General features: G+C 50.8%; 2 protein-coding genes across 3 annotated transcripts in view; one reads left to right on the top strand and one right to left on the bottom strand.

Annotated features, from left to right (window-relative positions):
* Nucleotides 1-14,439, top strand: part of FANCI (FA complementation group I) — a 24,481-nt gene extending 10,042 nt beyond the window's left edge. The window contains exons 18-37 of the mRNA XM_064668999.1: nt 766-834; nt 2,074-2,175; nt 2,971-3,153; nt 3,248-3,369; nt 3,767-3,931; nt 4,196-4,375; nt 5,657-5,820; nt 6,236-6,312; nt 6,764-6,880; nt 7,583-7,634; nt 8,198-8,325; nt 8,459-8,527; nt 8,656-8,743; nt 9,044-9,228; nt 9,851-9,907; nt 9,988-10,047; nt 10,755-10,841; nt 11,888-11,983; nt 12,533-12,658; nt 13,489-14,439. Coding sequence (XP_064525069.1) covers nt 766-834; nt 2,074-2,175; nt 2,971-3,153; nt 3,248-3,369; nt 3,767-3,931; nt 4,196-4,375; nt 5,657-5,820; nt 6,236-6,312; nt 6,764-6,880; nt 7,583-7,634; nt 8,198-8,325; nt 8,459-8,527; nt 8,656-8,743; nt 9,044-9,228; nt 9,851-9,907; nt 9,988-10,047; nt 10,755-10,841; nt 11,888-11,983; nt 12,533-12,658; nt 13,489-13,554 — 2,193 coding nt within the window. The 3' untranslated portion in view covers nt 13,555-14,439. The remainder of the gene's footprint in view (nt 1-765; nt 835-2,073; nt 2,176-2,970; nt 3,154-3,247; nt 3,370-3,766; nt 3,932-4,195; nt 4,376-5,656; nt 5,821-6,235; nt 6,313-6,763; nt 6,881-7,582; nt 7,635-8,197; nt 8,326-8,458; nt 8,528-8,655; nt 8,744-9,043; nt 9,229-9,850; nt 9,908-9,987; nt 10,048-10,754; nt 10,842-11,887; nt 11,984-12,532; nt 12,659-13,488) is intronic.
* Nucleotides 13,161-23,790, bottom strand: POLG (DNA polymerase gamma, catalytic subunit). Of its 2 annotated transcripts, none has more exons than XM_064669001.1 (23): nt 23,689-23,790; nt 22,736-23,342; nt 22,232-22,427; nt 21,659-21,826; nt 21,262-21,408; nt 21,023-21,102; nt 20,382-20,564; nt 20,090-20,250; nt 19,750-19,873; nt 19,455-19,679; nt 19,194-19,314; nt 18,940-19,011; nt 18,708-18,827; nt 18,372-18,532; nt 18,204-18,257; nt 17,989-18,106; nt 17,404-17,539; nt 17,055-17,301; nt 16,853-16,975; nt 16,375-16,546; nt 15,900-16,108; nt 14,676-14,833; nt 13,161-13,998 (listed from the first exon to the last, which is right to left on the bottom strand). In XM_064669001.1, the coding sequence occupies exons 2-23, from the start codon at nt 23,308-23,310 to the stop codon at nt 13,937-13,939; spliced, it is 3,612 nt and encodes a 1,203-aa protein (XP_064525071.1). In that variant the 5' UTR covers nt 23,311-23,342; nt 23,689-23,790; the 3' UTR covers nt 13,161-13,936. The 2 variants fall into 2 exon arrangements, with proteins under 2 accessions (XP_064525071.1, XP_064525070.1); XM_064669000.1 differs by lacking the exon at nt 23,689-23,790 and adding an exon at nt 23,622-23,638 and having other exon boundaries at nt 22,736-23,336.

Raw genomic sequence — 23,790 nt, 5'->3', positions numbered from 1 at the left:
TAAAGGCATTGGATAGATGTGGAGCTGTTGAGAGTTAATTATGGGCTCCAAAGAAAACCCTGACTGTAGAGTATGGAGAAACTTCCTTAGAGACTGTCTTTTCTCCTCTTCCTTTCCAAGTGTCTAGAAAAGCTTGAGTGTCCCTTAGATCTCCTGTGACAAGTGGCCTGTTATAAGGGGCCATTCTTGAGTGTGTATAACTGTGATATATGATATAACTGTGGGGTACTACCTTGAGGAAAAAAAACAGTCCAGGTCAGAGAGATTTTGTTTCCTTCTTGACTTGGTTGGATTGACCTTTGGTGAGCTGCAAGTTTTAGATGTGTTTGTCACTGTTGCTAGAAAACTTGAGTGCTTGCTCTATCCATCCACTGAGTTTTCTCAGTCTGCAGGATTTGTTGCCTCCTACAGTTTCTCCACTGGCTTGTTTTGCCTTTGAAGCAGGATTTCACAGTTTGAAGTTGGATCTAGTGCTACTGTTAAATAGCAGTGAAAGTCACTCTGGGCTTGATGCCACCGCTGCTAGGGAGATACAGCTTGTGAGAGGGCCCCTGTGAGGAAATTCATACTCTTTCTGATTCATACCTTCTTTCTGCGGTGCCTTTGCTTTGCCAGGTATGGAGTTGTACACTGAGCACATTGTTACTTCCTTGTGGTTCCTTGCAGTGCCAAAGTGTCATTGCTGTCTTATGACGCCAACTTATTGTGCCTGTGGTTCATTTTCTGTGTTGTGTCAGCCCACTTGTCCTTCCTTCCTGTCTACAGGGTTTTTATGATGTCCTTCGCAGGAACTCCCAGCTGGCCAGCTCCATAATGGAAACACTCTTGTCCCAGGTAAAGTACTGCTCCGTGGTGGGGCTGTAAGGAACTCTAAGAATTCTGCACTGCAACCAGCACAGCAAACAATTCGGGTTAAATATTGGGGAAAGTAGTTCTCCCACACACTGGAAACATGTTTAAGTGCTGCAACACTGCCCTAAGGAGGTGTTCAAATCCCTGCTATGTTGAAAGAGCAGACTAGGTAAACGTCTGGAGACTGGCTCATAACCTGTCACGGGGTGGAAGAGGAAGGATCTCTTGGAGCCCTTTCCAACCCTTCAGTTCTTAGGTCATGTGGGAAGTGTGAGTCTGGAGAAGTGCTTTGTGCTCTCCCTGTTCCTTAGCAGTGCACAGCAGTTACCCTCCCATACTTCCCTAAGGATGTGTGCTGACACAGTAATTATTACTGCTGTCCTCCCATGGGGAGAATACCCAAGTCCATGTAGGATCTGGGAGGATTAACTCATCCCCCAGCAGTGTTGCTCATGGCAACAAGACAATCACATTTCCCCAGTCCATTGGACAGGCTGTGCTTTCTTTGAGACAAGTAATTTTCTTCCCTTTAATCATCCATAGAGTTCATGCTGACTAATTCCAGCTTTCCCATGACAGTACAGGGTCTGGGAAAGAAACATGAACTGAGCTAAGACAGCTTTTGGGTAGCAGAGGGCACTTAACAGGAAGCTGGTGTAAATGCATAAATTTTATGGCATCATTATACATCTATAACTTTCCCTATTCGGTTCTGTATCGGTACTCAGAGCATATCTCTTTCCTGTGGTGCCAAACAGCCAGGAATTGGTGCAAGCGTGGTCTCATCGGTTTGTTTTCATGCCAAGTGTAGCCTCCACAGCTGTCTGCACCTTTAGGCCAGGAAGGTGAGTGCCAGGACAGGGCACTCAGGTGCTCAGGGCAGCAGCAGCAGCTGTTGATCCTCACTGTTAAAAGGATGGGTAGCACTGCAGGTGGAGTGCAAGTGGTGTTACATGTTGGGGCAACACACCAGCAAGTGGTCAGATTATTTTAGGGCAGTGACATGTCCTGGCTGAGAGGTACATGAGGAACTCAAGAAGGGATTTTAATCACCAGTAGAGCAGATGACGTGGCTCACATATTTGTACTGTCCCATTATTGCAGTGCCAGCTTTCGCTCTTTAAAGTGGGGTACAAAGACTATTGTATTCTATTTTCAAACATCCTAAGAGGCTCAGTTACCAAGTAACTAGTTATTTTTATTTCTGGTTTTCTGTGACAGATAAAGCAATATTACTTGCCCCAGCCAGACCTCCTGCCTCCGCTGAAACTGGAAGGATGTATTATGGCTCAAGGAGATCAAATCTTTCTGCAAGAACCACTGGTAAGAGCTATATTGCCAGGCCACAGCTGCAAGCTCATCTGTTACATAGCATTTTAGTTGTCCTGCTGCATGAGCTGAATACCTGGTGCTTCTTCAGCTTCTTCTAGCCTGGAGCGATTCTTTAAATGACAACAGAGCTGGGCATCTCACCCCTGCCTCAGGCTATTTATTAGAGCTCCACTAGCACAGTGGTTATGGGGACCTGTGTGAAAAATGCTGTAGGAATAGTGTAGTTCTGTTATCCACTGTTGAGTTCACCCTGCGGGGTTTTTTTCCCTCCTTCAACTTAATTCCACATAAAATGGTTGTGCAGTGTGTGTGTAGCAGGGGGAAGAATCTGCCCTTTGGTTTTGCTCCTTTGAAATTGTTGGAGATGAGACCTCAACAACTCGTTGGACTTCCAAGAGAACAAATTCAAGTTAATCACTTCGTTTTCCCCTAAGGAAGCTTGTGTGCTGTGCTGCAGTAGCACATGCAGGAATGGAGCAGAGTCTTCAGCAAGAGTGAGACTCCCTTTGGCATCTCCTTCAGCAGCTGAGGTAGCTGGGTGGAGGGAGCAGTGGGAGTTCAGTTTATACATCTCATCTAGGCAAGAACATTGAAGCTGGAGCTGGGTAGTTCTGTGTAGGATTACTGACCATCTCAGTCTAGGAATGAGGCATATTCTTGAGACTTAAGGCAGCTCTGAAGGCAGCTACAGCTCTTTGCATCCAACTATAATAGTCTGGCCCATGTCCACCTCTACCAGTGACCTCCAGCTTGCAGGCTGAGTGTGACTGTGGCTGTTTCCTTCAGGCTCATCTGCTCTGCTGTATCCAGCACTGTCTCGCCTGGTATAAGAGCACTGTGAATCTGTGCCAAGGATCTGAGGATGACGATGAGGAGGAGGAGGATGTGGGATTTGAGCAAAACTTTGAAGAGATGCTCGAATCTGTCACACGACGAATGATCAAGAGCGAGTTGGAAGACTTTGAACTGGTAAATCAAATTTTCAGTTTGACTCAGTGGAAGAAGATGCTGAGCTCTTGTCAGGTTTTGAAAAGATTTTTCACTTGTTTCCTTTGCCTCTTAGGATAAATCGGCAGATTTTTCTCTGTCTTCTGGTGTTGGTGTGAAAAACAACATCTATGCTATTCAGGTGATGGGAATTTGTGAGGTTCTGATTGAGTACAATTTCAACATTGGGAATTTCAGGTAAAACATCAAATCTTACCCTCCAGCACTAGCTGTGCTACTGTTTGCCCATCTCTTTGGAGTACAGCCTCATTGCAGGCACGGGGTGGTAGTGCAAAGACAGAATCAGTGATGTTTTCTGAGTGTGAGTGCCTTGTGGCACAGCCACTCACAGAGCCTTGGGGAGTGTTTTCCTTTTGAATGTCATGTGATGTGGGAGATGGGATCTGACATTTTGTAGAAGAACAGGTCGAGGAGGAATGGATGATGTATACACTGTTAGGGAGGTGGGAAGATGTCATATGTCATTGTTTCATCATTTAGGGAGTGTCATTGTTTAATTTGGCAACTGAAGCTTCAAACGGGAAACTCCAAGACTGCATTTTCTCTATTAATGGTTTCTACTACTTCATTGCAGTAAAAACAAGTTTGAGGATGTCCTAGGCCTGTTTACATGTTACAACAAACTCTCTGAAATCCTGAAGGAGAAAGCTGGAAAGAACAAATCTGCCTTGGGCAACAAAACAGCACGGAGCTTCCTGTCCATGGGTTTTGTATCCACTCTGCTCACAGCTCTATTCAGGTGAGAAAGTGTCCAGCCCTCTGTGGAGCAGAGCCAGACATCAATTCAAACCATGTCTGTTAGTGTATTTGGAAAGGCTGGTGGAACTGTGCCCTCCAAGTGTTCACTACAAGCTACCAAAGCACACCTTCCACCCTGAGTTCAGCCAATGATTTTATTTGTAAATATTTGTAAATCCAAATATTTGGATTTTGAATCTCGTAGGCCATTCCCGAGCTTTTATTGTGCATCTTCAATTCTCTGACAGTGCTCTTGGTTCCTCAGGGACAATGCCCAAAGCCATGAGGAGAGCCTGGCAGTTCTGCGCTCCAGCACAGAGTTCCTGCGCTATGCTGTCAGTGTAGCTCTGCAGAAGGTGCAGCAGCTGGAGGAGACGGGACAAACTGATGGACCAGACGGACAAAATCTGGAGAAGATGTTTCAGAACCTCTGCAAAATCACGCAGTGAGTCACTGTGGCAGGCGGAGACGTCAGCAATGCATTTTGGGGATTTTTGATTCTCGGGGTTTTGAAAGAAGAATGCAGTCCATAACTGTTTCAAACAGTTATTGTTCCCGGGTTGAGGTCATTGCCTTTCTTTGCTCCTGAGAAATCAAGTGGAGGCACTATGGTTTCTGTGCCAGAGTGAGTGATACAGCTCTAATAATGGTACTTGGCCTGGAAGAACCAAGCACCATCAAACTCTCATTTTCAGCCCCTCTCTGACTTTTGGCTCATCACTCATTGTCACAGAGAAGGTAGGATGATTACGGGCTGAATTCTTGAGGCCTCTGGAATGCAGTGAAGTTTAAATTCACTTCGAGCTACAGTACAAAACAGATGTATGAGGGACACAAGCTTTAGAAAACATTTTTTGTAGGACTTCTGCAAGATGCTGGAAGACATTCATGCATCTAATCCTTTGGAAATCCAAGAATGTGAACCATGTAAATGTCTTTTGGAATCTAGGTCATATCTGCATGGGGTCTTTTCAGAGCCCAGTCAGCAGAGAGCACAAAATGCAAATTACCCCTGCCATGCATAATGCCGGTTTTGTGTCTCGCCCCAAATAATAGAGGCTATTTTTGTTGCAGTCATTAGGACTACATGTGAGCTACATGTTTTGCGTGATTGGACATTGAAATAGAATAAGATCATCTGTGCAGGCGACAGAACTAATGAGAAGAAAGGAGAGGGAACAAAAAAGGGAAGAAGTGGTCTTAGGGGAGCAGGAAAAAGATGTTTGCCTACAAATAGAAAAGTCTCCTTTGGGCCAAACAATTTTGCTTTCCTCACAGCTTTTTATTTTGCCTGCCTTTACATTTCTGATTTTATTTATAGACAGCCCTGTAGTGAATTCTGACATTTCATAGATCCAAACTGCCAAAAGAAAAGCTCTTTTTGTCACTGGCAGATTTGACACCAGTGGTCAGGGTTTGGGTAGCCTGAGAAAGAAAGAAAGCTGGATGGAAGAAATGAGTGTATAAAGATGGACTCAAAATGGGATTGGAAGGTCCCTTGGCACCTGGAAAGAATTAAATTATTTAACTGTGCAGAAAGAATGCAGTAGCTGTTTTGCTGACATTGAAATAAAATTTTAAAACCAGATCTCTTCTCCCACCACTTTCCTATAGAAAAAAGACCTTCCAATTTAGTTATATTAAAAATACAATCCTAAGAGTAGAATCTAGTTCTTGCCCTGTGCATCCAGCTTTACTGGACTAAATCTCATCTCTCATCCCACAGGGTTCTGCTCTGGAGGTACACTTCAATTCCCACTGTTGTTGAAGAATCAGGGAAGAAGAAGGGAAAAAGCATTTCACTCCTGTGCTTGGAGGGTTTGCTGCGGATCTTCAACACGGTGCAGATCCTGTACACTGCCAGGATTCCCCAGTTTCTGCAAGCCCTGGGTAGGCACATAGTACAGTTCTGCTCTGGTTTCTGACCTCCATGTTCCAGCCCATGTGTGGGCAGGTAGGGACTTAGCAGCCTTTATCCATAACAAGGGAGAGAGGGGTCTGGTCCTTGTGTGTCAGTAATAAGGTGGGCTTCATAGCATTTGTGTCACACCAGACACAAATTCCAGAGATATCTTTACCTGCTTTTATAGAGCTCTAAGTCTGTCAGCAGAGGATAGTTGGGGTCTGATATAACATTCATCTATTTGAAGTTTGCCTTTAACACATTTCCCCGCTCACCACGGTTCTGCAGTCTGTATTCCTCCTCTAGCTGTGAGCAGTTGCAGTCTTTCCCACTTTTGGAAATAAATCCTGTATTCTGCTCTTGGCATTTAGCTTTTTTTCTGCACCTCTCTGTCTCTGCCAGATATTACTGATGGTGACGCAGAAGAAGCGGATATTAATGTCACGGAGAAAGCTGCCTTCCAGATCCGACAGTTTCAGGTAAGTACCACTGTGTGCTGCAAGTGTTCCAAAGCACTTGGAATCCTGGCAGAAAGCACTGCTAGCTCTCTTTTGCTTGACCACAGGGTTGAGTATGTGATAGCAACTGTGGCACTGATTCATTACCAGTACAGAAAAGTTTCTGATCCCTAAGAAAAGCTTTTTCAGGGTGCTGTGCAGAGCTGGATGGAAGTGCTTATGTATTTACAGAACTATAGGTTCTTCAGTGCAGCATAAACTTATCTGAGTATTGTAAAAGTCATACTGAGTCATAAGCAGCCTCTGTGTAAGCACTCCTAACAAAAAGCAGTACCTGCTCTTTAGAAGACTCCTCTTTTTATACTCTTTGTTATTCTCCTCGCTGCTGATCCCTTTATCTGCTGCAACTTCTGGTTATTTGCTTCTCCAACACATGTGCACACTCAGGGACTGTTTTCCTTCCTATGACCAGAGGTCCCTGGTGAACCAGCTCAGCAGTGCTGAGGATGACTTCAATGCCAAGGAAACGCAGTCACTCATCACAGTTCTCTCCACATTGTCCAAACTCCTGGATCCGGCCTCGCAGCAGGTACTTCACAGCCTTCATGTGGTTGCAGGGATGGATGTTGTAGCTGCAGGTGTGGGAAGGAGATTATCAGGTTGGGTTGGAATCTACAGGCACATGTGTCGAAAGAACAGTTTTGTTACGTTCTCAAGGGTTCTACTGTCACACTCCTGCAAGGACAGTTAAGAGCAAGTTTTCTTCTGATCCCACTGCTGCATCTTCTGGTCATGGCTTTGGGCACCTGAGTGATTTGTTTGCCTGAGCAGGGACTCCTAACAGAGCCTAGTTGTAGTCTTGTCTCCACATGGGAATAGAGGCAAAAAAGGCCAGCAGACTTGTGTCCAGTCCAAACTGGCTGAGTGCCTAATTCCTTCCATGCAAGGAGTCATTTTCTAAAGTGCCCGAATTTTACAAGCTAGGAACTGCACTAAGTGTGCCAGAAGTCTGGAGTCATCATTTACCTTAAATTAAATGGAGCTGTTACTTTGTCCAAGGGAATGTATCGCCATTCCCATCCTGGATCTCAGCTTTTCACTTGTTAGTAGTTTAAGTGTCTGTTGTGGAACTTCATAGAGCACAGCTGGGTGCCTTCTGCCAGGAGGGGGGACTTCACTCATTTTCTTTTGCTGTGATTCATTGTCTTGAATTTTTAGTAGTAGCAGTAGTAGTAGTATTGTGCTTTGAATTCTGTTTCGAAGTCATGATATCTTTTCTCTTTTTCTGTAGTTCCTTCAATTCCTGACTTGGACGGTCAAAGTTTGCAAAGAAAATGCTCTTGGTAAGTAAGCTTTGGGGAGTATGTTTAGATGTGATGTGTCAGGTCTGATATTAGACCCTTAGATGCTCTGCTGTTGTCTGTCCTGGTTTTACCTCTTTAAGATACATTCATGTCCCATTCTGTGGCAGATTGCCATGACATTGTGGTTATTAGCACAAATCTTAGAGAAAGAACTAAAACTATTAGTTGCTGAAGAAAAGGAAGCCACTCACTTACCTGAATTTTCTCCCTTGTTATTTAGGCTCAATTCGGGATTTATACTCTGGAAAGATAGTATTCTTGTCAGAGTTTGTATTGCACTTCCTCAGTGCTTTTGGTCACAATTTTTCTGTGAGCTGAGGGCTCCAGTGAGCCACACTTCCCCTTGCACTATTACATGTGATGCCTGATGTTTTGAACTCTGCTGCTGTAACTGCAGTATTTTGTTAGGATTTTAACCTACTGTGGATCATTTTGGTTAAATCCGCACTGAATCTGAGACTTCCCCTCGCTGGATGTCTGGTGTTCCTAAGTAGCTGGGGGAGCTCTGCGCCTGATAATGTGTTGTTTTCTCTTCCCCACAGAGGATATCTCTTGCTGCAAGGGTTTGCTGTCTCTGCTCTTCAGTGTCCACGTTCTCTACAAGAGCCCGGTCAGTCTCCTGCGGGAACTTGCACAAGACATCCACGCTTGCCTGGGAGACATAGATCAGGTGTGATGCAGAAGCAGCCTAGCCCTTCATCACATAGTGCTGTCAGGGCAGAATTGAGTGCATCTCTGGTATAAACCGTGTGACAGCAGCTGGAGTTTTATTCACCAGAATTTGTTTTCTCTCCTCTGGCCAGGACATAGAAGTGGAGAGTCGGTGCCATTTTGCCATAGTGAATGCCAAGACTGCAGCCCCCACTGTCTGTGTGAGTCAAAATACTGTGTGTGGAACAATATGTAGAGTCCAGGGATAAGGTGTGACAAACAGCTTGCAGGTTCCTGTTGTGCCAAACTCCTCCAAAAACCTGTTTTGTTTTTGGTGTTTCTGTCTTAGCTGCTGGTTCTGGGTCAGGTGGATAAGGTCCTTGAAGAGGTGGATTGGCTTATCAAGAAACTCACCAGTCTGGGGTCCAACACATCAGGTAATAAAAGTGCAATTATTAATGTTACATGTTTTGTCAAAACCAGATGAAGACAGAGGGGGAAAAAAGGTATCTTGGGATTTTAAGACAGCATCATCTGAGGGCAGGTTAAACTCTCCTTCAAGCTGGTTCTACATGAACAATGTAAGATAAGGGGCGTTGTCACAAAATCCCTCCAGTGATCCCTGTGCCACATGGGTGCTTTGTGCATTGGACACAAAGAGGGCCTTTTGTGCCTCCCACCTGCACAAAAGGATTCATTAGACACACATTCACCAAGCATTCATCTCTTTCTTCTAGAAGATCCTTCTCAGCCATCAAACCAAACCCAGGCTCTGGAGAAAGGTGTAATTCTGCAGCTGGGAACTCTGCTGACAGTCTATCATGAGCTGGTGCAGACTGCACTCCCAGCAGGGAGCTGTGTGGACACACTGCTGAGAAGCCTCAGCAAGACATATACAATTCTCACCTCCCTCATCAAACATGTGAGTGTGCTCCTCTGACAGTGAGCTGGCTATGAGCTAAAAGCTTTCTTCCCATCTGCTGCAGCAAGCTCACAGTGACCTCAGCAGCTACACTCAGAACTGGGCTGTTGATCTCTTGCAGGAGCTGAGCCCTTATTCTGTTGGCTTTCATGCCCTCATTTTTGTGACCTTTCTGAGCAGGGATAGTTGTACCAGTGGAGATAAGGGGAAGCTTCTCTCCAGCTCAACTTGGCTTTCCATGGCTTGGAGTGGCTTTTTCCAGTATATTTTGTGGGTTCCTTTGTGCAGGTCTGTGCCAGAATGAACAGCACTAACAGTGTTCTCACGGTACTCGTCAATCCTGCCCTTGCCACTCATTCCCATTAAAGGCCTGAGGCAGGACCTGAGGGAACAGGGCCATGAAAGCAGGCCAGCGGAGCTCCTTTGAGACAAAGTGGTGAATGCCCCAGAGCTCTTCTCTCACAGCTCTGGAATGCAGACATGTGATATAGCAAGCCACTGTGGGGGACAGTTGTTGCAAATCCTGCCCTCCCCACTGCGCTGTTGGATGAGCTGCTTTGAGCTCTGCCTGGATACAGGATGAGAACAGCATACCTAGAAGAAACTCATGTTTTTCTTGCAGTATATCCAAGCTTGCCGCAGCACCTCGAATACGATTCCAGGAAGGCTGGAAAAGCTGGTGAGTGTGAGCAAATTGCTGGAGGAAATGGCTCCTTGCCTCGAGTTAGGAGTAACACCAACCTCTCTGCTGCTTTGCAGGTGAAGCTCTCAGGTTCCCATTTGACCCCACAGTGTTACTCATTCATTACTTATGTACAGGTAAGGCCTAAATTAACTGGCAAAATCACAGTCAGTCTATCTCATGCTGAGTGGTGTATCAGCTGCAGTACATGGGCACCTTTGGGGATTATTAATCTTCCTGACATGAGTTGAGTTTCTTATAGTTCAAGCTTTACTATGTCAAATAATAGTATAAGACATTTCAGCACCAGTGGGACTGAGCATGCTGATTTCTGCTTGAGCAGGGAAGGAGCTGGTTTTCAGTTGTTTTTTTTTTTTTCCCCTGTGTTCATGTGGGTTTTTTTGGATGAGATTAATACTGCTGTTAACCACAATGGCAAATAAAGGTCAACAACACTGCAGTCATCACAGTGTGAAGTAATGTGGGTGCCAAAGACTGCAGTGCTGAAGCTGGGATTTATCTGCCTGGAGAGGAGCTGGGTACTCGTGTGAGGACCACAGGAATTGAACAACATATTGGGGAAGGTGTCGTGGTGTGCAGAGCTGTCACTGCTGAGGACTTCTCACACATGCATATTTCAGAATGTATAAATTACAAAATTAGTTTTTCTTTCCTTATTTTTTTTTTTGGTGTTTACTGAATTCCATTCTTGTATCGCTACCTTTCTGTCATGTAGCTGGTAATGCTGTTAGCTGGCCAGAGCAAGGACTTCTCTGGCTTTACTGAGCTGGCCTTTCTTCCCTGCTAACCCTGTAATGACAGATCTTTTGGCATCCTCCTTCAGAACATCCACAGTGAGAGCTTAAGCTTTATGGAAGAGAAGAAAAAGAAGAAGAAAGAGGATGAAGCTGCTGCAGTCTCCACAGTCATGGTAAGACTGACTCGCTCTGTCAGAACATGGGCTGTAGTTGAACTTGGAATCATACCTTGAGGCTTGTGTTACCTGGTGGCTTCTTACAGATCACCAGGGACAAACTGTCATTTGGGCCTTTAAGTAAAAATCAAATTTAATCTACTGTAACTTCAGAGAAGTCTAAAAAAGCAAAGACAAAATTCAACCAAAAAACCACAATGAAAAAGCCACCTTCACTAAATGCAGCCTAAAAGCTCACAGACATGAAGGAAAGGTCAATCTGGATAGTCTTGTGTTCTATGGTATTTTTAACATTTGGGGTAAGCTATGAAATTACAGATATGGGCTAATTTATTTGAACCACTATTGCATTCTCTTTAAGTGTTTCTTCATTTTATCAGTACATTTAAAAATGAAGGAATGGATTCCACTAAAGTAAAGCAGTTGAAAATGGCTGGATTATTTGGTTGGGAGCAAGCGAGCAGGCTGGCAGGTTCCTGGTCCTTGATGTCCTTTGTTTGTGCTCCCAGACAGCATCTCCTCCATCTCATCAGCTGTCCCAGACATTCCTGTGATGTTAAGGGTTTAAAAGCCACAAGCATGATCTTCCCAGCTCTTCCCTGAGTGTATGGAAACGGGCTGAAATGCTGCGTATCCTTTACCACTCTGTCACCATGGGGAACAAATACCAGTAGTGGTAAATAAACAGGACAACAATGTGGTGAAACGTCAGTGTGCTCCTTGCCTGGACAGCCTGTGCTTGTGATGCCTTGGGAGAGCTGGAGCAGAGGAACTGCTGCTCCCATTGCTCTCAGGAATATCAAGGGCTCTGGACTGCAGGCAGAGTACAGAGCAACACATGGGAGAGCCTCACTGCAGAACCATCCTGGGAGTCAATTTAAAACTAGTAGCAAAGCTGGCAAGGCTTGCTGGGGCAGGACTGATAAGGAGTAAGGCTACTGAAGACACTTGTCTAAACTGGGAACGTCATGGTCTTCATGTCATGCTACAACACCATTGTTCCCTTCTAAATCTGACCCATCACACTCCTCTCTGCATTTCAGGCCAAAGTGCTTCGAGAGACCAAACCGATCCCAAACCTGATTTTTGCAATAGAACAGTATGAGAAGTTCCTTATCCATCTCTCCAAGAAGTCAAAGGTAATGTAAAGCAGAGCTCTTCTGTGACCTGAACTCGGTGGAACAGTGGGATCGAGGGCATGGTGGAGAGCTATAGCTGGTCCACCTTTAATAATGCTCAAATTAGAAAGGTGTAAGGACTTTTCAGCCCTTGCCCACACTCCTGGCCCAGCAGTACTGAATTGCTGCCATACTGATACCAGCCCATGTCAATGTCAGTCCTGCCTGTGACCTTACAGAGTGTGGTTTCTGGTGGAGGAGAAGCGTGCACACCTCAGGCCAGCTTTCCTCACCCCTCTCTCCCAGTCTGTGTCATGAAATGTACCACAATGGGGTACTACATGACCGTGAGAGTAACTGGCAATCACTTGGCTTTTAGGAACACATAAATGGGCCACTGGATCGCATGGGAGTGGGTGCTTTTTCACCTGCCTTTTGCTTCAGTCCTGCATTATTACTGCGATGGACTCAGTCCCAGTGCTGTGCAAGAGACTAGGCAAGGTAGAGAACTAAACTAAGATGCTAATGGCTTGATGTCTTCTGCCCCTGGTTTCACCTTGGTTGCTGCAGGTGAACCTGATGCAGTACATGAAGTTAAGCACCTCCCGGGACTTCCGCATCAACGCATCCATGCTGGACAGCGCCCTGCAGGAGCACAACACTGAGGATGCTGAGAATGAGCCACACAATGACCAGGTCAGCATTCATTTAGCTGCTTTTACTGATAGGTTTCCCTCTCTTTAGAGGCCAACTGTATTTGTGAGTTGTGCAGGCATGTGTGAAATTAGGACAGCCTGTCTTCCCTGGGTTAGCTCTCACTTTAATACTCAGCTAATAGGAAGGAGTGAACAGTTACTCTGGTCAACCCCTATACCCCAGCCCTCTGCCTTGAGTGGCCTTTATTTCCATGTACTAGCTTTCTGTGTTCCTGGTCTTAGGGAAGTGAAACTGCTCTTAAGGCCTTGTTCTTTGCCTCAGCAAGCAGAGAGGTCTATCAGTGTTACCCCTGAGGACCTACTGCCTGGCCAGGATCAGGCCTTTGCAGCATGATGCAAAGTGGTTTTGCACCCAGATTAACTTTTGTAGATAAAGACCTGGCAGGGCAAACTCTGCAAGGCATCATTCTCCTCAGACCCATCTCTACTAGACAGTGCTGGTGAAGGCAGCATAACCTGTGCTGGATAATAAAAATAAGCTGTTTGCTGATTGTCCAGGTTTTTATTGGTGTGTCTGTCCATATTTTCCTGAGTGTTTCAATAAGCCAAAACCCAGGACACAGTCCCTGTTCTGTGCCACTGGTAGCCTGTGATCTAAGTTCCAGCATGAATTCAAGAGGGGGTTGGCCCACAGGGAAAGTCTCAGTGGGTGACAGAAGTCCCATATTCATGTCATTTAGTTAGGGAGAAAAAAAAAGAGCTAAATCCTTTTCAGCACATCTGGTTTCTTGCTTTAGATAAACATTCCCTAGACTAATCACACAAAAACAATCACAGTCTGTACTGCTACTCTCTCCCTCCCCTCTCCAGAGCAGCGCAGCAGAGCACACAGATGAGAACCAGGAACCCAAAAAGAAGAGACGGCGAAAAAAATAAACCGGGGCTGCTGCTGCTGCTGCCTCCTCCCACAGTGCCTGTTCTGTGGTGGATTCACCTTGGTCTTGGAGAGCTGCATGTATGGAGATGATGGTTTATTGCTTCTCTTGTCAAATACTTATGCCTTCTTCCTTTGTGCCCACGGGAGTGCAAGCAGCGACTCTGGCCCCTGTCTCAGGTTTTACAGGTGGCCGCTGCCCTCAGAAGCGCCTCTGCTATTCAAATATGCTGCTACCAAAATCTTCTTCCCCAGGAACATCCCTTCTTACAGCAAAAGGGAAATGGAGTGACTGGGATCAGTCCCTGCCAAAAGACCTCCTTAAAGGACAGCGAGGCTCTGGCACACAGTCTGGACAACTGTCCTTCTGGCACTCTAGCGTCATCACTTCTTCTCCAGCGAACCTTTGGTTATTTCAATTATCTGATATATATCCAGTGCTTCCCCTGGAAGACAAGGGGACAGTCAGTTCCCTGCAGTACACTCAGACTCTGCAGCATAAGACAGCGATAGCCATGGTTTGCTTTAGTTCAGAGCGTGTAGCACAGAAAGCCTTAAATTTATTCAAACTTCTGTTTTGGGTGGTGGTGGGAACACAAGAACCAGCACCAGTAGGAAGCTGGGAACACAAGCTGTTCCACCTTGGAGTTGAAGCTGCCACGTGCAGCTCCTGAGCAGTGAGAAGCCACAGCTTCCTCTGCCCAGGCTGGTTTTGCCATTATGTTTTTGCTGTTTTGTTTTTGCTGACCCTGATTGCGATGCACTTGTTTAATTTGCCTTGTTCTTGGTGAGAACGCAAGTGCCCTTTTTGCCCACAGAGCACAAATCCTGTTTCTAAAAGCACCTTTTGCCTGTAAGACTCCTAATAAAGGTTATCCAAGGGTGGAGTGGCTGATGTGTGCAATGACTGAGAGAACAAATCTGAGGGCAGGTTTGTCCTTTATCTGGGAAACAGCTGCTGCACAGCAAGGAGATGATGGGTCAGGAAGCAAGGGGCTCATGAGGTGCCTCTGCTGAACAGAGGAGCCCTCAGGGAGTGACTACTTAGGCCAAGTGCTCTGCCTAAGCTGGGGATGCCCATGCAGAGGGGATTACAGGGTGTAGCTTGCACAGACATGCTCACCTTGAGGGATGCCATACTTCTCCATCCCCATTGGATTTGAGGGCGTCACACAGTTCATGGTCACCTCTTTCCTTAGGCACTGGTCAATGTCCACCGCACTGAAGAAAGCCACTGACTGTGGCAGATCCTGGAGGCCCAGTTTGTAGGCAAACATGCACCTGGGAGAACAAGACAGCAGGTGGGACGCTGCTGGACATCACTCTTGGCCTTGTCACACCCAGTTCCAATCAGCCACAGCTTCATCAAAGTGGCCAGCCACTCCTCACAGGTCACTCTGCACCCACATCGCTCAGCAGGTGGGGGACAAGGTGCTTTTTAAGTCCTGGGTAGCAGGAGGGTCAAATATTGCTAAAGTGGGTGTGGGAAGAACAGAGTAACAGTCCCTCCTCAGAAGTAGCGGAGCCTCCTTGGGAGAAAGGAAGAAACCAGCCCTTCACTGCTGGCTAATCCTCCCAGGCAGGCAGAGCAGATGCTGGATTTTCCCAGCAGGAAGCCCTGTGCTTGCAGGAGCTGGCACAAAGGCAGGAACGTCAGGGTGCCTGTCCCGCTGTGTCTGCTGCACTGGCACAGAAAGGCTGTTTGTGGTGTCCCTGCCTCCGCACGGGAGAAAACAGCTCAGCCTTGGATGGCTCCTGTGTCACCAAATAACCCCACAATGCTGGGAAGGGGATTTGGCAAAGCTGGCTGTGCCGCAAGCCGGATTAACAGGAACCCTTTAAGATCAGGAGCTTTCTAGGCTGAGCTTAGTTTTGCATGGGGCAGGGAAGCAGTGGGACTGCAGAGACAAGCCGCGCCCCCTGCTCTCCCCTGAAGGCAGCAGGGAAGGAGGGATGGGACAGCTTCAGGCTCCCAGTTGCTCAGCCAAGCCCGAGGGCTGCTGCCACAGGATGGCTGCAGAGCAGAAGGGAGCAGGAGGCGATGTGTTCCCATCCCAACAGAGCACAGTGACTGGCCCCATCTCTGCAGGAGCCAAAAGCTGACGATATCCCCCTCTTGCCAGCATATTATCCCTGGAAATCAAAGCCGAGGTCTATTTACAGCCACCTTAAGTCACGCATGAAGGAACTGCAGCCTCCAGTGCTGCTAACTTGCCCTGAGCAGAAGAAAACTGCTCTGCACCAGTTTGCTGTAGGCACAGCCAACCCCAGCCCCTTTAACTTGCCTGTCTCACCCCAGAGGCACTTCTGCTCCTCCCCAGGAGACACCACAGCTGTCAGGTCTCACCTTGTGAGGAGGTTGGTGATCTGCAGGGCCAGGGCTGCCCGGTAGCGGTCTTGCTGCTGGACCAGGTAACGCACCTCATCATGGATGCTGATGCAGAAGCGCCCCTTGATGTCGAACTCCTCGAAGAGCCACTTCATGGCGACCAACATGAGGTGCAGGTAGTCAACAGCTGAGCTCTGCACCACCCAGTTCACTCTGCTGGTCAGAAACTGGTGAAAGGAAACAGAAATGGATAGTAAGAGAGCACTGGGTCCAGGGCATGGTCCCCCCTACAGGACAGCTCCTGTGAGAAATCTGTTAAATTCAGGGTTGTTGGGTTTTCTTGATCCCACAGAGATAAAGGGACAACGGGTTTCCTGAATGGCTACAAGAGCCTACTGGGTCTCCAGTACCTAAGAAGGGCTGAGCACGGAATCGCCATCTTGGAGAAGATGAGGAAAGCCCGACGCTCGGCAGCCCAGAGCGGCATCCTTACCTCCCCCTTGACCACGGCGGGCTCCAGGGCCCTGCTGATGTGGCAGCCCAGCACTGGGGTCTGTGGGGTGGGGGATAAGGCGATGCTCTCCAGCTTGTTGAACATCTCTGACTCGGTGCCTCCAGCCCACACTCGGTGCCCCACCACATTCCACTTACCCCTCTTCCGGGACCTGTGTGGCAGAGAGAAGGTTTGATGGAAGTGTGGGAGGAGGCTGCAGGTCCCTGTTTGAGAACCTCAAACACTCCCTCCTGGCTTGAGGCAGCTGGATGAGACCCTGCTAATTGTTCACTGGGAGAGTGGGTGAAATTGAGAGCCCCCCCCAGATCAAACCTCCCTGGCCCTGGAGGAGCAGAGAGCACCAAGACTATCCAGCAGCCCCATTTCCCTTCTCTGCCCCCTGCCCGTCAGGCTGCAGCTCCCTCTGCCTCACATCCCAGTGGATGCCATAGAGCCACACAGGCTCAGACCATCTCACCTTTTCATGGCTTCTCTCTGGAGTCGCTGGACATCCTGGGCTGACACCGATCCATCCTCCGCCCTGTCCACTGCCAGGTCCAGCTGCCTCACCAGCCACTCCCCCTCCTCGGACAGATGAAACCTGGAGGGAAGAGCAAGTAACCCAGATCCTGTGGGACACTGCCACCATCCCTGTCCCTGCTCAGCCCGGGAGCACCCACCTGCGGATGCCCTTGGTGACCGCGTACATCTGCTGGGCCTTCTCACGCGCCTGCTGCTGCGTCAGTCGGTGGTTGAACTGCATCAGCAGCCGCTCGGCGAAGGGCTGCCCGGCCCCGTAGATGCGCCCGTAGTTGAAGACCTTGGCGTGCTCCCGGCTGATCCCCACCGTGGCAGCCGTCTTGCTGTGCAGGTCCGTGGCATTGCTCTTCTTGCCCTGCAGGGTCATCCAGCCGAAGGCTGTGCAGCCTGTGGGAGGGAAGCAGAGGTTGGACATCAAACGGGATCAGGACTGGAAGGTCACCCCACTACCCAGCAAACGTGCTCCCCTGTGGCACAGCCCCGGCTCACCGTGCATGCCAGCGAAGTGTGCCTCGCCAAGGACGGCGGCTATCCAGAGCTCCTGGGAATCCACGTCTGCGCCCACCAGGGAGTAGCCGGGTGGCACCTGGACCATGGCTTTCAGCTCACTGCCCACCCGGTCAGCCTGCAGGACACAGTATGCAGCTCAGCACAGCCCTCTCCTCCTCCCCAGCACAACGTTCCTCCCGCAGCTGCAATGTGCTGGCACAGCACTCTTCATGCCCCTCAGTTTTGCTCTCAGTCAAAACCAGGTTTAACACACATATGGGGCATCACCCACTTGGTCAGTCCCTCCAGCACAAAAGAAGGGGAGCTTGAGGAAGGACAGAAGCAGGCACTTTGGTGTTTTCTTCTCCTTCCACCGAATCCTGAAGCCCCAGACCCTCTGCTCACTCCTTCCCCTCTCCCCAGCTCACAGCACATCAGCAAGAGAAGGGCCCCAGCACTGGTCCTGCCACCTCAAATCCCAGCATCCATCCCCAACTCCTATTTCCAACACAGGTAGCTCCCACCAGTCCAAAACACACAGAGGGCACCTCAAAACACCCCATAAGGATCCAAGCAGGGCCATACCCGGGCATTGCTGGCTGTCAGCCAGGTGGGCTCCACCGCCCGGCGGGTGATGGTGCCTGCGGTCACCACCTGCGGCAGGATGGCTCCGTAATTGTCCTCCTCGTTATAGTCAGGATGCCTGGGACAGAGGTGAGGGTGAGCACCATCCTGTGAGAGCCCTCCTGGCACAGGGTAGAGGGAACAACAGTCCAGATTTGGGGCATTCCTCCCCGTACCTGGTCACCACACGAGGCAGCTCTCCCTTCTTCAGCCACACCACTATCTGGGAACTGAGGAGACACAAGGCAGGTGAGATGCTGAGCCCCCCATGCACCAAAACGAACTCCCCTGGTCACAAAGCAGCCTCCACCCACAGGGATGTCAAGGTGAAAGCAGCTGCTCACCTGATCCGCTTGTGAGCATTCCTCCAAAATGAGATCATTTTGTTAATCTCAAGGGCTCTGGTCCCGTGGGTGCGGCCCACAGCAGCCCGCAGGGTGCCGTCCTCCATCTGGGGCAGGAAATCCTTGGCAAAAGGGCTTCCCACATTGTTTTCATTCCCGTCCTTTAGCAGGAAAAGAGGTGTCAGGGCTCAGTCACCACCAATCCACAGCAATAAAGCTCTGTGCATCCTCCTGTGCCAGCTACAGACACGCATTTCCACCACCCAATCCCATGGGATGAGATCACGTGGGTCCCAGGAGAGCTGCAGCACTGGAGTGACAGGAGCCCCAACTTGCCTTGTGAGGCAGCTTGAAGAACCAGCACCCAGGGATGTTGACATCGTTGTAGGGACCGTTGCCATGGTGGTACGAGGGCTGGCTCATCTCCAGCCTGTCGCACAACTCATCCACCTCCTCCTGTGACCAGCAATGTGAGGTGATGCCAGGAATACCTTCAGGCATGGCTGGAGGGGGAAATCAAGGAAAGAGGGACCAATCCACCACCCCATCCCACAGGAACCCCCCGTACCTGCACCAAGCTCTGGTCCACCCTGCCCATTTTCTCCTCTGCATCCACTTCCACACGGCTCAGCTCCTCCACCTGAGGCATAGAGGGACCACAGGGGAGGCCAGGTCAAACACCAATTATCCAGTAACCTTTATTATAGGGAATTTTTTACATGCAGAGCCTGGAGCTGCACACAGGGCTGGTTTTCACACGCACAGAGGAAGAAGCACAGCCCCACACCTCACTCCCAAAGGACCCTCCATCCCTTCCTTCACCTTCTGCCACATTGTGCTGCCATCCATCACCAGCAGCTCGTCCTCCATGGCAGCCTCCAGCCCCGGGGGCTGCTCCTTGCCTTTCTCCAGGCAGTACTGCTTGTACAGGTTCTCAATCACCCTGGCAGAGGAGAGGACAGGGCTCATACAACCACAGTGGGGCCTGAGGCTCTGGAGCACCACCTGGGCAGAGCCCCAGAGAGCTCCCAAATACCCCCACGGAACATCCCCCAGCTCAGTAGGCTACTACATCCTTCTCACCTGTATGGGCAGGAAGGCTCATCAATCTCTGAGGGGATTGCTGGCAAATTGTCCTGCCGTCCTGGCACCAGGTATCCCCAGCCATGCTTGTCTGAGTAATGGAGAGGGAAACCGTCCCAGGCCAGGCGCATCAGCTTCGGGGTCACCCTCATCTGCAGGCTGATGAGGCTGGGTCCGGGCACCCACCCCGCCTCCTCCAGGCGCGGGCACAGCTTGCGGTACCAGCTGGGGAGCAGCAGGGATGGGTCAGAAAGCACAGGGCAAGCCCTGGGGACACCCAGGGTCCCCAACTCACCCCGGGTGGCCTGGTAGGTGCTGGAGTCTCTTGGGTTGCAGTGCGACTGTCTCCTTCAGGCGCTCCAGACAGAGCTGGCTGGCAGGGACTTTCAGCTCCTCATCCTCGCCAGGGGGACCAGGGTCTGGTGGGACAAGGAGGACTGGCTGTCAAAGAGCCTCCATGACACTCCTCTGGGAACAGGGACCTCAAACCAGCCCCCCACCACATGCCCCAGCATGGGGACACAGGCCAACAATGTTTCACCTTGAAGCACCAACAAACCTTGTCCCTTTTTCTGGGCACCCCTGGGAAGGCATCCCTGGAACACCCCTTGTCCCCAGGGATCACCTGTGCTCACCCTCCTGCCACGCCTGCGCTGAGCCTTCTGCACCTGTTGCTGCCAGGGAGACTTGGCTGTTCCCATCCTCATCTTTCTTCTTCTTCTTTTTTGGGTTCTTCTTTTGTTTAAACTCCTGTGTGTCCCACTCGAGATCCCAGAGCCAGGGGTCATCCTTGTACCTGATGACATGCTGCTGTCACACCACAGCTTTGCTCCTGTCCCTCACATCCACCCACAGTCCCACAAGGACCATCTGGCATCTGGGCTCCTTCCTGGGAGCAGCAGGACCTGCAGTCCCAGCCCGTGGTACCTGTGCTCGTGCAGCAGCTGGCAGGCATCGTTGGCCAGGTTCATCAGGGACTTCTTCATCTCCTTCTGCAGCTCCTCGTAGACGCCCTGAGCATCGTCCAGGTACCTCTTCCAGTTCCCGTTGACCGGCAGGTAGGACACCCCCATCTCCAGCATCCCTGCAAATGTCACAGGGTGGGGACACCTAGAGCCCAAAGCAGTGAGGAATTAGACATCTGATGGAGCAGGTTGTCCCTGGAAGCACCAGACTACGACAGACCATGAACGTGTCTTCACCCAGAGTTTCCCAGCCTCACACAAGAGCCTCAGTGCTCCTCCCCTAAACCCACAAGGATCCCTGTATCTTCTGCCTGCCCTGTGCATCAATTGCTGCCATAAAAACAACCCTATGTAACAACCCCAAAGCTGTATCGCTCTGAGCTGCCTCAGGAGACCTACTCACCTCCTCCAGCCATGCTGCACTGCTGTTTATTCCTGCTCACCTACACAGGGGAGGTCTGACATCCGTCCTGAAAAGAGCTTCAGGACACCCTACGGACAAGAGGAGCCACATCCCATCCCCAGAGGGATTGTGACCCTTCCTGCTGCCCACTAAGCCCACAGCCCCTTGGCCAACATCAGTCAGAGCTTAGCAACTCTCACCTCTCCATGAAGAGTGGCAGCTGCTCCTGAAACACCTCATGGGTGGCCTGGACATCACGGGCACAGTACGACATCAGGTCCTGGGGACAGTGGCAGGTTGGAGCAGGCAAAGAAGCTACCCCCCTGCCATCACAGGGCAAGGCACTGGGGCTGTCATAGCAACTACCCCAGCAGCTGGTACCACCCTGCTCCCATCTCCAGCTCCCACTGTCAGGATGTGATGGGATGGCCTCCCGCACCTGGAAGTTACTCCTGATGTCAGCCATGGTCCCCTTCACAAAGATCTCCCGTGCCTCCTTCTCCAGCGGCTCCCCCCCGACGTAAAGCGCATGCACATCCACCAGGTTATTGATGCTGCTGACGTGCACCCAGTCCCACGAAGTCATCTATGGACAATGGGGGGTCAGACAGTGTGGGACAAGGACTGGCCACGAATGAAATCAGGAGGGATAAAGGATGCTGCTGCTCCAGTTTAAACCAACGCCACCTCATCTGGAAGGTGCTGGGAGAGCTTCACTCAGCAAAGCTGTTCCAGCAGATCCCATTCTGCCAGCAGAGGAGCAAATGGTCCCATTACAGCAGCACACAGCCCCCTCCTGCCCAGGCCACTGCCAGTGGCTCAGCTCCCTCACTCACCGCTGGCCCCTCTGTTTTGCTGCGTGTTTTCTTCATGTGCTCCTTGACCTGCTGCATCCCCTTCCTCTTGCCATGCTTGGCAGCCATCCAGAGGCTGCGCTGGAAGCCTGTCAGCCCCGAGATGGCCATGTGCATGCTCATAGTGTCCAGGAAACGCATCTTAGAGCCCTGGGACACAACAGGGGGAAGAAAAGAGAGGGTTTGGGAAATGCTGAAGAAGCTGCAAGTCCTCTGCTCAAGCTGCTTTTGTCAAGACAAGGCTTTGTCTCCCACATCCATCTTTTGAGAGCCAAGAGCACCCCCAGCACGGGCTGTCAGCTGCTCAAAGGCTCCTGCCACACCCCCAGCTGCCAACCTGCAGCCTCCAGCAGCCTTCAGCAGCCTTATGGGGTGCAAGAGTATCTCTCTCTAAAGAGATATAACCTCAAAGTACTCTGCAGGACAAAGTGAACACAACCCTGGGGTACCTGTGCAGAACAGCATCTGCAAAATAACCCCCAGGAGCCAATGCAAACAGTTATCTGCGTCAGAAAATGCAGCTGCTGGGCATAAAGCAATGGCTCGGCAGTTCACCTGGATAAGGTACTGCTCCTTGATGAATGCCCGGTCGAAGGCCACGTTGTGCCCCACCACCACTCTCTCCCTCCAGTCCTCCTTGCCGGCACAGCTGGCACCTGCCGGGCTCTCCATGGGGATGAGGTCGGCCAGAGTGAGGTGGCTGGACCAGGAGTATCGCTGCTCCAGCAGCCGCCTGCTGCACCACGAGTACCTGCAGGGGACACGCAGCTGTAACAAATAAAGCAGGAGCTCCTGGGACAACAAGCACCTGCTGTGCTGTGGGGTGCTGAGTAGGATCCCACCTGTGGGAGAGAGGTGACACACCCTGGGGAGTGCTACACTTGCTAACCAGGACACACATGCCACATCCCAGAACCGTGCTCTGGGGCTTCGTTGTGTTTTCCCTACAAGCCAGTGGAACTGCAAGAAAAGGCTCCACTCAGGAGCATCCCCATCCTCCCGAAGCTGGGTCCCCCCCGATGCTGTGACTCCCTTATCACTGCTGGCACCGTATCTCACCAGGCGTTTGGCGAGACCACCACAGCCAGCGTCGGGCAGTGGCCATCAGCCACGCACACCTCCACATCCAGCACCATCGCCTGCTCCTCGGGGAAGTCCACAGGCTCTGCTCGCCCGTCAGGGCTGTAGCGGGTCCAGCCCAGCTGCCATGCCCACTGGGTAGGCAGGGGGGGCAGCTCACACCGCAGCAGCTCGTTGGCCGCCTCCAAGTAGGGCAAGCTCTGTTTCTGTGCCAGGAGGCGAAAGTGCTCGTCGATGTTATCCCCGTACATGCGGGGCAGCCGCAGGTCCACGTCGGGCAGCGTGGAGGTCTCCTTGCCCCACAGGTCGTGGCGCTGCAGGTGCTCCACGCTCCGCTGCACGTCCGCCGCCGAGTAGCACACCTGGGCACCGCGGAAGATCTGCTCGTGGAGGGTCCTGGAGAGCATCTGGATGTTGAGGGGGTTCATGCGCCGCTGGCCCGTATTCTGGCTCAGCTCCTGTGGCAGCGGGCGGCTGGCCGAGGAGCTGGAGGGACATCGCTGGGGCTGGGGGCTGCAGCCCCTCACCGACCGCCTCCAGGGCAGGCGCCTCATCGCCCCCCGCTCCGGGTGTGCCCCGGCTGGAGCTGCGGGGAGAGAAACGGCGCGGGGTGAGCTCGGCACTGACCACCACTGCAGGCCCCCCAGCAATGCCTTGTGCAGCCATGCACCCCTCTGTACAGCGGGCACGGCTGTACAGCCACACCCCCTGTACAACCGTACCCCTGTACAGCTGTGCCCCTATAGAGCCATACCCCCTATACAGCCACACCCCCTGTACAACCGTACCCCTGTACAGCTGTGCCCCTATAGAGCCATACCCCCTGTACAGCCACACCCCCTGTACAACCGCACCCCCTATACACCCATATCCCCTGTACAGCCGTGCTCCCCATACAGATGCTTCCCTCTTAACTCAGTCCAGGCTCCCACCTGGTCCCCTCCGCGCCTCTCGGGCCTGGCTCGGCGGGCAGATCCAAACCAGGGCGCTCCCGGCAGCTTCCGGCCGCGCTGACGTCCCGTCCCGTCCCGCCC

This window comes from Pseudopipra pipra, chromosome 12 (assembly GCF_036250125.1).
Source record: "Pseudopipra pipra isolate bDixPip1 chromosome 12, bDixPip1.hap1, whole genome shotgun sequence".
NCBI classification, from domain to species: domain Eukaryota; kingdom Metazoa; phylum Chordata; class Aves; order Passeriformes; family Pipridae; genus Pseudopipra; species Pseudopipra pipra.
This window is presented reverse-complemented; position numbering and strand designations above follow the sequence as displayed.